Source organism: Cervus canadensis, chromosome 2, assembly GCF_019320065.1.
Source record: "Cervus canadensis isolate Bull #8, Minnesota chromosome 2, ASM1932006v1, whole genome shotgun sequence".
NCBI classification, from domain to species: domain Eukaryota; kingdom Metazoa; phylum Chordata; class Mammalia; order Artiodactyla; family Cervidae; genus Cervus; species Cervus canadensis.
The window spans coordinates 71312734-71325271 of NC_057387.1; the positions used below are offsets into that span (position 1 = coordinate 71312734).

Below are 12538 nucleotides of genomic sequence, written 5' to 3' on the forward strand. Positions count from 1 at the left end.
ATCTTAACTTATCCAACTGTCAGCAAAATTAGGACATTCCATAACTATGCTTTGTACTTCCTGACATCCTTCATTTCCTCTGCAAATATACCACTGCTTTCTTCCCAGTAGTTTAAATATAACTTCCCCTTTAAACCCTAGGTCAAATGTTCTCAAGTACATTCTCCTTACCTCCCAACTGGAAGTAATCTTATTTTCTCTAAGTATTTGGGGGGACTTACTTTTTTTTTTCTTCTTTTTCATTAGCTATGCATACGAATTGCAAACCACTATTTTAGCTACTCTGGAGAGTGAATAAACAACACACACATCCTCAGGAAACCTACAATTTAGAAAAATACAAAAAATACATAAATAAATAAGACAGGGAGATAGACATGTAGGCCTGATACATTGGAAGATTAAAGGATGGATAGTAAGAAATCAATCAAGTAGGTGAAGCTAGATGAGAAAGGTCAGAATCATTGCTTCATTTAAAAGGTATTTGCTAAATTTTAGAATGATGGTCTAAAATTATACTTTAGTAATTCAAATGGAAGTGACATCTATATAAGTACTCAGTAATAATCTAGTACCTTGAATAACTGAGACTAGGAGCATGTAAATATGTTGATTTCACTGGAAGTTCTGATTAGAATAGTTCTTGCAACAATTTCACAATTTCTGGATAGAGATTGCCTTTAGAATTTGTGTTGTTTTTATTACACATAATGGTACTTAAACACTAAGCATAAAATTATAGGATGAGATGGTTGGATGGCATCATCGACTCAATGGACATGAGTTTGAGTAAGCTCCGGGGGTTGGTGATGGACAGGGAAGCCTGGTGTGCTGCAGTCCATGGGGTTGCAAAGGGTTGGACATTACTGAGCAACTGAACTGAACTGAACAGAAAATTAAAATTCCTTCAACTGCCATATCTTCTCTGTTAATTCAACAAATCTAACTTTGGACAAAGTACTAGCTACTGGAGATGCAATGGTGAAGAAGATAAAGATTAGTATTGTCTTCAAAGAGCTCAAGAAAACAGACCTTCAAACAACTAATTATGACAATTTTTTAGCAATATTGTATTCAAAGTCCTATATGTATTTGTGATAGAGTTATTATGGATGGGAAATCATAATTTTCACAGAGGGCTTCCCTGGTGGCTCAGCAGTAAAGAATCTGCCTATAATGCAGGAGACACAGGCTCAATCCCTGGGTCAGGAAGATTCTCCTGGAGAAGACACTGGCAACCCACCCCAGTATTCTTGCCTGGGAAACAGTCTATGGGGTCACAAGAGTCAGACATGACTTAACGACTAAATCACCAGCACTGACATTTGGACTGGACCTTAATCAAGTACTATATGGAAGAAGAGCTATAGTCAATCAAGAGCTATAGTCAACCAAAGAGTGTTAATGTTTTATGTTTGGCTTTACAGATTTGTTATTAGTTGCATCTGTACATGCCTATGCCTGTTGTATGGAAAATCCTTTTCAAATCAAATCATAAAGCCACAAAGTGAAACCCTGATTTAAGGAGTAAACTGAAAGCAGTTTGATTTTGTCAACTTTTTCCTATTTTCCTTACACACATCAAGAGTAAACGCTATGATGAAAGTCCTTTGGATTTCACTTCCAAAAATGCTTCTCAATTTCACTTAGTTTTCTTGGCCCTATTGTCATTGCATTCACCTTCTCTTAGCCAGATTATAGCAACTGGTCTCCGTGCTATCTGTATTCACTCTCATAATACTGTTGTAAAGGATGTTTAAAGAAACACAGCTTCTGAATAGAAGCTTCTTTCCTCGAGTTATTTGATGGATAAGGGAATCATGCTGTGAACTTGTTTCATGTGTTTGTGTGTGTGTGTGCTCAGTCATGCCTGACTCTTTGTGATCCCATGGACTGTAGCCTGCCAGGCTCCTCTGTCCATGGAATTTTCCAGGCAATAATACTGGAGTAGGTTGAATTTCCTCCTCCAGGGGATCTTCCTGGCCGAGGGATGGAATCTGCATCTCTTGTGTCTCTTGCATTGGCAGGCAGATACTTTACCACTGAACCACCTGGGAAGCCCAAATTTGTTTTATAGTATTTCTTATTGACATTTTCTTTTTAACCTTATACGACACCAAAGAAAAGCTTACTCTCTTATCCTTTGTAAATCTTCCTCTTATTTCTATTATCATGTTCACCTCATCTTGTATCTTTGATCATCTCTTTCTCAGTTCAGTTCAGTCTCTCAGTCCTGTCGGACGCTTTGCAGCTCCAAGGACTGCAGCACCAGGCTTCCCTGTCCCTTACCAACTCCCAGAGCTTGCTCAAGCTCATGTCCATCAAGTCGGTGATGCCATCCAACCATCTCATTCTCTGTCATCCCCTTCTCCTCCTGCCTTCAATCTTGCTCAGCATCAGGGTCTTTTCCAATGAGTCAGCTCTTTGCATCAGGTGGCCAAAGTATTGGAGTCTCAGCTTCAGCATCAGTCCTTCCAATGAATATTCAGGACTGATTTCCTTTAGGATTGACTTGTTTGATTTCCTTGCAGTCCAAGGAGTCTTCTCCTTGCACTCAAGAGTCTTCTCCAACACCACAGTTCAAAAGCATCAATTCTTCAGTGCTCAGCTTTCTTTATGGTCCAATTCTCACATTCATACATGACTACTGGAAAAACCATAGCTTTGACTATATGGATATATACTCTTTCTCAGTGCTGGATAAAAGTCTACAGTTTGTACTCCTGATGTCTCATGTCCCCTCACCTCTAGCTTCTACATCAAGCCCACATGAGAATACAATTCTTCTCTTTTGACAACTTTTCTTTAAAAGAATCTTCCAGCGGTTTATCTTTTTTCCTCTCAGTATACAGAGGTGGGGGAAGAAACATAGTGGGTAAAGAGAGAGGAGAAATACAAAAACCTCTATCTTATCCAAGTTTGTTTTAATGTCTCTTTTCCTCCCCAAACACAAAGTATGCAGATACTTCTCGTATGTGTCTGGACATCTCATTGAGACATAGCAACTTCTCATGATATAAGGGTATTAGTGCTGGCTTCACTCACTTCTCTCTTCAAGACCAGAGTTTCCGTTTGGCAGCTGGTGGATACCTCTTATTACTCTAACAAAAGGAAACAGGCTACACCCACATTCAGGTTCTGGATTTGTCCTGCCTACTCTGGGCTACATCAGGGGACCCTAAGACTGTGGCTTTGGAACTGAGTTCTGGTCCTTACCTGAAATGACTGCAGAAGGACTCTAACTAGGACTGAGCAAAGTCTCTCTTTGCCTCCTTAGGTCACACTATACCACAAGGTCGTTTGGTGGGTGAGCGGTGGCAAATTCACGTCTAGCCTCCCCGGCAATAGAGCCAGGGTTTCTGGGGGTGAAGTTCTCTTGATAGGGCCCTGGGGAACCAGGACTTGGTTGCTGTGCTCTGAGGCTCTGATATTCATTCATCTGCTCCTTGAACTGAAGTCAGTCAAGACATTAAACCTGGAAATCCTCGTCAGGCTCTCTTACTTGGTTTCTTCTTTGTTTCTGAGCTTGCCCTTCTAGTACACCCAACTGGTGGGCTATTTCAGTCAGCACTTAAGTCTTTTTATTTCATCAGCTACACCATTAATCTTATTATTTTTCTAATACTAGTAGTCCAGCAGGGTAGGCCTTCTCAGCTAATAGGGTGGAGCTTCAAAATAGATCCAGAGAATGTGCCAGTAGCCTTCTCTTCCTGAAGAAAGAACTTTATTTATGACTTGAGTGGCTTTATAATGAACACAAATTCATAAACCAACCCTGCAAACTTAAAAAATTGTAGTTTCAGTATCAGTGTGACCAATCACAATGTCCCAAATGGTTTTCCAAGGAAAATACAGCTTGTTTTAGATTCACTTTCCCCCTTACATCTTAACAGCAGATGTCAGTCTGTCCTGATGTACTGACTTTCTTCTAAGATACTGTGTTCTTTGGAGAAGTGATTTTAATCCAAGAAGCCAACAAGTTTGTGATATCTGTAGAGTAGTAACCACAAGTAGGAAGTCCAATATTTACAAATGCCCATTACAAACCTTTAAAGAGGGGAGGAAATAACAGTTCAAGATTTAGTCTTCAATAAATTTAATTAAAATATCTTGACTTTTTTTTTTTTTCTACTATCATATGTTATTGTACACTTCTGAGTCTTTTACTCTGATTGAACTCTCTTTCCATGCCATCCTGTCTCACACTCTTGGTCCCCTTGTATCCCTCACACTTTGGACAGGTTCACACAACACCCTTCTCATATGTCTTGTTTTTGCCATAGTCACAATCTTTTGAGACGTGAAATACCTCTGTTCTATTTGTCTCACAACAATCTGCCAGAAACCTCAAAACATGATGCTAAGTGAAAGAAGTCAGACATAAAACGTTACATATTGTGTGATTCCATTTACATGGAATGTTGAGAAAAGACAAATTTATCCAGACAGAAAACAGAATGGTGGTTGCCATAGGGCTGGAGTGAAAACTGAGATCAGATGGAAGCTTGACTGGGAATGCCACATGGGACTTTGGAAAGTGACAGAAATGTTAAAAACTGCATTGTGGTGATGATTACACAGCTCTATAAATTTACCCCAAATCATTTACTTGTGCACTTTAATGGGTAGATTTTATGTTGTGTAATATACAACTCAATAAAGCTGTTAAAAAATACACTGGGTGACTTTTGCTCTCTGCTTCCTTAGTGAAGAAGTCGCCTATAAATCTTTACAAATTTTATCCCATAAGTCACAAATTCATCATTCCTCAACTTAAAGCCCTTTCAGTGAAACCTCAGTGTTACCCACAAATGAAGTCCAACCGTGGCACATGGGCCCTTCATGAGATCTTCTCTATCTACTTCCTGGCTATTCCTCCGTCACACATGTGATTTTGCATGTTCAATTCCTTGTGCCATGTTCCCTCTTTAAGCAAACTACTCCTTCTGCCCACTTGTTATTGATTGATTCAAATTTATTGTTCAAAAGACTCTTTGAACGTCACCTCTTTTGTACGTTTTTACCTGGACTTTGCTGATAGGATTAAGCATTACTCTATACTATTGCTGTTCATCACATTTCTAAAATCTTATGCAAATACTGCATAGCATGTAATGCTTTACTTGTCTATATTCCTTACCAAAACATGATCTGCCTAATTGCAGGGGCTCTATTGTACTCGGTGTCTCTGATGTTAATCACAGTGCCTGACAAATGTTTACTGAGCTGGACTGAATTAAAGGTTTGTATTCTCTCCAAAATTTGCCCAAGCACAAGAGATGACTGAGTTCTGTTTTAAATGGTATATAGTCCCATCCTTATGCATCATATAGCTGGGGGTAAGGGGAATTACTGGATTTACAGAAGATTTTACTTCACTAAAATTTTGAGCAATTGTGTAGTTTCCACATCCTCAGGCTCTTCTAACCTCTTCTGTTCTGAATCTGTTACTTTTACTGTAATGACATCAATATGCTATATCTTTGCCCTATTAATATGTTCTCATTTTATGCTAATAAATACACATAGACTATTGGTCTTTACCTAACTGATATTGGTTGCTGTGGCAGAAGCAACTAACATAAAGTAAAACTGACGACACCTAATATAACTTTGCTATGGTTTGTTTATGACTAAAAAATTTGTAAAATAATCATATTCTTTGGTGACATATTTGAAGAAGGAAATGGCAACCCACTCCAATATTCTTGTCTGGAGAATCCCATGGACAGAGGAGCCTGGTGGGCTACAGTCCATTGGGTCACAAAGAGTTGGACATGACTGAGTGACTAACATACTTTTAGATCTGCCAGCTTTGTTCCAGAGAAAGTTGACTTGATTTAAAATAGAATACAAAATGGCAGAAATCATAGTTGGTAAAACTTGATGCAAGAAAGAAATAGGAATGGGAGAGTATATGAAATTCTTCATAAACATGCAGGAACCTGTAATTTCTGAGAAACATTAGGAGATGTAGTCTATTTTCTAAGATACTGCTGGTGCAGTTTAGTCACTAAGTCATGTTAGACTCTTCTGCGACCCCATGGACTGCGGCCCACCAGGATCACCTGTCCATGGGATTTCCCAGGCAAGAATGATGGAGTGGGGTGCCGTTTTATTTTCTGGGGATCTTCCTGACTCAGAAATCAAGTCTGCATTGGCAGGTGGATTCATTACCACCGAACCAGCGAGGAAGGCCTCACACACCGCTAAGAGCCATTAAAAATTGACTTCTCTTCATGAAATGTCAATAAGATGTTGAAAGGCAATTCAATATGTTGCTCCCATGTTGGCCCAGGTTCCCAGGAGGGATACTTATCTTACAAGGTGGGAAGAGGTTCTGTTGTAAAATACTTGGTATCCTAGACAATGGGTGAGCACATATTGTGTTGCCTTCTTCTTAATAATTATTTTTCATTTTAATTATTATTGTATATTTAGTCAAATTCTGCTTTAATATGCCTATCCCACCATCCATGAAAATGTGATCAACTGAATATATTTCTAAATGTTAGCTCAATGAGATTACTGTGATTTCAATAATAACAAATGCCTATGAACACATCCTTTTAACAATTTATCTAGTTTAAATAATATATATCTAGAGGCTAAAAAATATGTAACTTTATAAAACAAATACATTTAATATTTTTGTTAAATTGACACATGTGATTCCTCTTAGTATAAAAGATTAGAGTGCCATAAACATTGTCAAGGAATTTACACTCAGTTCCACTTGTTGGAACACTACAGTGACGTAGCATTAATGGTGGACAAAAATGAATCAAGTACTATATTTGATGATATATAATTTTTTACTTCTGCAATCACTTCTACTAATGCAGTTTTAAACCATCCCAGCTAGACAACAATTATTTGTTACTTGTTAATGTCTTTTCATTAAGAGAACTTTCCTTTATCCTATAAATATAAGCTCTCAATTGTATTTAATGTTATCATAAGACCAGAAATGCAACATAGTTCAGCAAAATAATTATCCAACAGAACTACTGCATGTTGTTACAGAGTTTAACTGCAGTTCTGTAAGACTTCTCAAATTTAACAATAGAAAATTCAGTTCCTTACTTGGAACATGACAGAGGCAGAAATATTTCTTAAATACTTTAATGCTATTTTCATGCAGAATGTTTTAAATAATCTTTAAAATGGTATTTGAAGGACATGGTGGGAGCATATTATAAAACTACACTAAAATAGCACAATTTGTTCTAAAGCAGAGTCAGACATTTATGTTCTTAGGAAAGCAATATACGTTTCAAAACACAGTTTCTAGAGATATGTGAAGTATATGTGAAAATGACAGAAGTCAATGAGTATACGCCACACAGCTGAAAACAATGTTGTACAAACTCAATTAAGTAGGTTAATGAAACTTTACATAAGATCTTTATAAGTACACATGTAAGAATCCATATTTACACAATTTGAACTAAAAGAACAACATACACTTTCAAGTATATATGTGCTTTTTACAAAAGGCTATGCATTTAGGGTCATTATTTTATAAATTCACATAATTAAAATGCATTAAAACAGATAGAAATATTCAGAAAAGTACATTTCAACTCCATAGTGTAGATTTTATAAAAAGTGACAACTTGTAATTTCCTAACTAAGAAAATAAACTAGAAGCAAATGACAATAAAAAATAAAAACACTATTAAGCTCAATGTATCTATACTGCTTATATTTGGTTTATGAAAAGAACCTTCAAATTATATTCAATCAAGCAATAGTTCCAATAGAACTGGTATAAATTCTTTGTATCTTGTCTTTTTCCAAAAAGAAGTGAAGACCAGGTGAAGAATGAATATGTGGTACTGTATCAAGATGAAGATCTCTAGATGCTGAATTTCAAACTCTTCAAAATTTCACTATGAAATATATCCTACTCTTTGAAGTCAAATGTATAAAATGTTAAGAGCAAAAGCACCCATTATGTCAATTGTTATCTATTTTGCAAAGACATCATTACAGAGATTCATTTTATATGCAAATTGAAAGTTATAAGTCATTGAACTGCATAGATAAAGCCAATGTGGTTAATTAACAAATGTATTTTATAGTTACAAAATAACTGTTTCATATTAAATTACATAAAATGTAAGGAAACATAAAACCAGTCAGTCACTGGTCTTTCATATTTTGATAAGGGCCATCTGGGAATAGTCATTCACTTTGCAAAGTAAGTTCACAATAGAACATAACTAGGGGGTATGACAGATGAACTGGGCAATCCTATTCAGCCTCTGAAATATATAAATGACTAGAGAAATTCTCTTGTTTACTGCTTTAGGATGCCTTTTAAATGGTGGTTTATTTTGATCTATTCAAAAATATTTATACAAAAATTATATGTGACAGCAGCTTTATATCAACTAAGGGAAATAAATTGGACAAAAATACATGTTAATGTTTTTCTAAGACTGATAAAATGTCATATTAATTGGAAATTAAGGCAACTGAACACACTTGGGAAAAAATCAGGTTGCTTTATATTAGCCAGAAATGTCATTATTAAATTTTAACAAAGACCAAACATTTTGCATTACACTACGCAGTAAGAAGGCAGCCCCCATCAGCAGGTAGCACACCAAAAATGTTTGGTTTCATAACACAGTTTGGGAGAACTACCTCTACAAAGTCTATTCGTGCGGATGCTCCTGATGCTGCCATTTCTGGAGCCCGAAAAGCTGCTGTCTCCACATCCTCTGTTGTAGGTGTCACTGTATAGTCTCAGGCGATTGGGCAAGGGGCACACTCTGGATCTTCAGATGCTAAGATGAGAAAAATCAATTTCAATGCCCAAAAGATGGAATTCCTAATGCAGAAGGTGACTTAAATAGCTATTTCAATTGGTCTATATTACAGGGAGGTGAAATGTTTGCTTGTTTCAATATAATTGCATATAAGTAGTTTATAAACAAGATTTTTGTAAAGTGGTACAGTTCTAGGGTTAGACAAATACTAGATAGGATAGAAAGAAAATCAAACTGAGTGGTATTGGGCAAGATGACTAAAAAACATGCATGCTTCCTAAAAGAAGAAAGCAAAACACTTATATAAGAATCATTGAGCAATAAACCAGTCTCATGAAAATAACTTGCTTAAAGTTTTATTTTCAGGGTTATTTCTACTCATTTAAATTAATTTGACAATAACAAGCATTCCTGATTCATGATGTTCAAGGCAGAACACAAATGAACCCATTAGTATTTTACTCTGATTTTTCAGTGTCCCTTTCCCTCTGAAAATAACAAAATTTGGTTTATGAATGTTCTGTTAAGTAAAATTTTCTTCTCAAATTTATCAGTTTACATCATATGTAGAATAATTCAGCTTAATCTATAGTGTTTGACAAAAGCTCTCACAGGGGACAACAACACTGAAGAAACCAGTGAGATACAGAAGGGAACATACTCTAAGAGAGTGTTTTATTATATTCAAAGAATTTTGAGTAGAATCATGTTTTTGGTTATAAAAATAATCATTCATTCTATTTATCTTTTACTAAATATTTAACAACAACTTTCACCAAATATCTTCATGTTTTAACAAAATATTTGTAACTTGTATCTTGAAACATATTTTTTTAAAAATTGATTTGATTTTTGAATTATATATGCATATATGAGAACAAAATCATTTACAAAGTAAATATTTACTGGAAACACATAAGTAGCTCAAATTAGTATACAATGACTATTTTAAATTAAATCAGTTAAACAACTGTCTTTTTTATTTTAAAAATTGTCACTTTTAGGACAGTCATTTATACAGCTTGTGAACCTCAATCCATTATATTTGATTTACTGTAAAGTGACAAATGATCACAAATTATAATGACAGACTCTTATTGAACATAATTTTTCAGCAGGAGCCATACTGAATCAATTAATCACACTATTACTTTACTTTGATTCTGCTTTTCTTTTTTTCCAGAAAAGTCACCAATTGCATGTTTCAATTAATGACTTACACGTATTTCACTTACAACTTTGATGTACATTTTATTCAAATTAGTTAAAAGCTCTATTTTATTAACATATGATTTAAAAATTGGATATGCTTAAATAGCAAAACAAAGCAAATTACAGTTTCTCAGATAAATGCAATTACGGTTATACAAAATATTAAATAATGATTAAATACCTTATCTTCATTAGAAATTTATCTTTGCTCCAGTTAGAGATTTACATTTCAATTAAAAACAGAAACATTATCTTATGTTACAATATTTTTGCATACAACTGAAATTAATGTACATTAATCTTCAAGCATTTTTGTAGTAGAAAGCAAGAACTAGAGTCTTCAAATCTATATGATTATTAATTACAGTGTAACTTTAGAAATTCTCTAAATGTTGAACTCACTGCTTACATAAGGTGGATTAAAAATGCACATAGACTGAGCAAAAATTGTCTATAGGCAAACTTAATGGACAGGCAATACATACACAGATTATCTGTGAGGATATTTTGTCTCAAATTTTGCTCAAGTTTTAGTTTCATTTATTTTCTTGGTATAATATTAAACAGTTATTTAGAGAGGTGTTTATTGGACAAATTGATATAGCTATTTCACAACATTATCTTAATTCTCCCAATATATGTTTATTAAATTCACATTCTTAGTATAGAAGGAATATATTAGCATATGCAAAATGTTACAAAGAATATTATATTTCCTATTTTATATGTATGATTGCATTTTATAATTTAGATGAGCATAATGCTATACAGCTCAAGTTGAATATAATTGTTCACTCTGTGTATTTTTCTAGATAATTTGAAATATGCAACTGGATATCTGGCAAACTCAAAGCAATGAAATCTTAGTGTTTTGTTTCAGATCTTTCTGCCTTATCATTTGACCTTCTCATAGGGCATACAGATTATTCAAGAATGAATTTGTCTACAGAATAGTAATACAGCCGTCAGTAATCTCATCCCATTATTGAACTAGCCAAAATTCAACACTGAAAGCTTAAAGTGTTACAGAATACAATTTGACTTTGAAGTGAGGGCACAAGAACATATCATTATATTTAAACATCACAGTGAGCAATATATACATTGTTATAATGGCAAGTAACACATCATTCTTTAAACACATTGCAAAAAAATTTTCCGACCTATGTGTCATTTGCAGTGAGACTATTAAAACTCAATGAATTAAAACTTATGAATGTGCTTCTATTACAAAATACAGTCATCTGACAGAGCAGTCTTTAGCTCACTAGTAAGAAAATGTAAAACATTATTTTGTATATAAAAGGTTGAATTAGTAAATACAATTTGTGTCAAAGCTAAATCAACTTATGAAATTCCTTTGCTTTGAAACACACTATATGATGTTTTGAAATATTTTGTTGATATGCTAATGTATTTCATTTCATAAGGTATTTCATTTATATACTTAATAAATAAATGTAAGGGTATTTTTCCATGGCCTTCAAGTCACTACAGGAGTGTATGAAGAGGTAGAAGAGAGAAGGAATGACAGATTCTGTTTATAGAGAATTGAACAAAAAATTTGAAGGGACAGTCTGTGATTGGAGCCATTATGTTGTAATAAGAGATTGCCATACAGTGAAAAAGAGGGAAATCTAGGCAGAGGGCATTACAAATATGAATTCATGACTTGGACATGGTGAGACAGTCTTTCTTGAGGGAGCTTAATATGGAGAAAATTGTTAAAAGATGAAGCAACTTGTCCTTATGCATTTATTTCTCTACTTCACTTTTATTGTCCAACCTTAAAAATTCTGTTTCAGGTGAAATTCTTACTTGTGCACTTGATCTGGAACTCTATCAACCTTTTCTAGGAAGCATCTGGTTTAAGCTTTCTCCCCTTTCTTCTTTGTGTTATCCTCTCTACTTTCCCCGCCTTGGGCTGCATGCCACCTACATCTCTGCTGCCTCCACTTCCATGTATACCACATGTCTAGCTCAAGTCAATATTTCTTTCTTGTTCACTGAACTAAAATTTATTGAGCATCTACTGTGTTCCAGTAAACGTATTAAAGAAATGAGAGCAAGACGAGCTGTCCTCCTTCTCTTCTGAAAAGGGTACTCGATCTTACTCACCCATCTAATAGTCACTCATCAGCCCACTGCTCTGTGGAATTCTAGTCCTTCCAACTTAATAAAACTGTCTCTCTTTTAGGAAGTTAGTATTACTAGCAGTTAATCATGCCAGTTTGGGTGACACAGAAAGAAATCTAAAGCTGACTTCCACTGATCTTGGGTTGTCTGTTGACCTTAAGACTTAAGTTATTTGATTTCCCTGGATCACTGCTTTCTTATTTCTCATTTTATAAGACAAACATAATGCTCCTTTCCTCAGTCTTAAGTGAAGCTCAAAATGAAGTATGACTATATGTTTTATAATGCTTCACCCAGTGTCTTGCACATAGAAGTTCAAGGAACTTGTTAAGTGTCCATGGCCAAAAGCCCTTATAATCCCAAATCCAACTAATACTTCCCAGTTTTTGTCTTTGGGATCCCTTTGCTCT

General features: G+C 34.9%; 1 protein-coding gene across 3 annotated transcripts in view; it reads right to left on the reverse strand.

Moving 5' to 3' along the window:
• Positions 1-12538, reverse strand: part of LRRC7 (leucine rich repeat containing 7) — a 577609-nt gene that overhangs the window by 225694 nt on the left and 339377 nt on the right. Inside the window, exon 8 of one of the 3 annotated variants that reach the window (XM_043460999.1) lies at positions 7964-8798. The exons of the other annotated variants lie outside the window; for them this stretch is intronic. Within the exon in view, the coding sequence (XP_043316934.1) occupies positions 8792-8798 (7 nt within the window). The 3' untranslated portion in view covers positions 7964-8791. Of the gene's footprint in view, positions 1-7963; positions 8799-12538 lie in introns of those variants that run through there. 3 annotated transcript variants of the gene reach the window in all.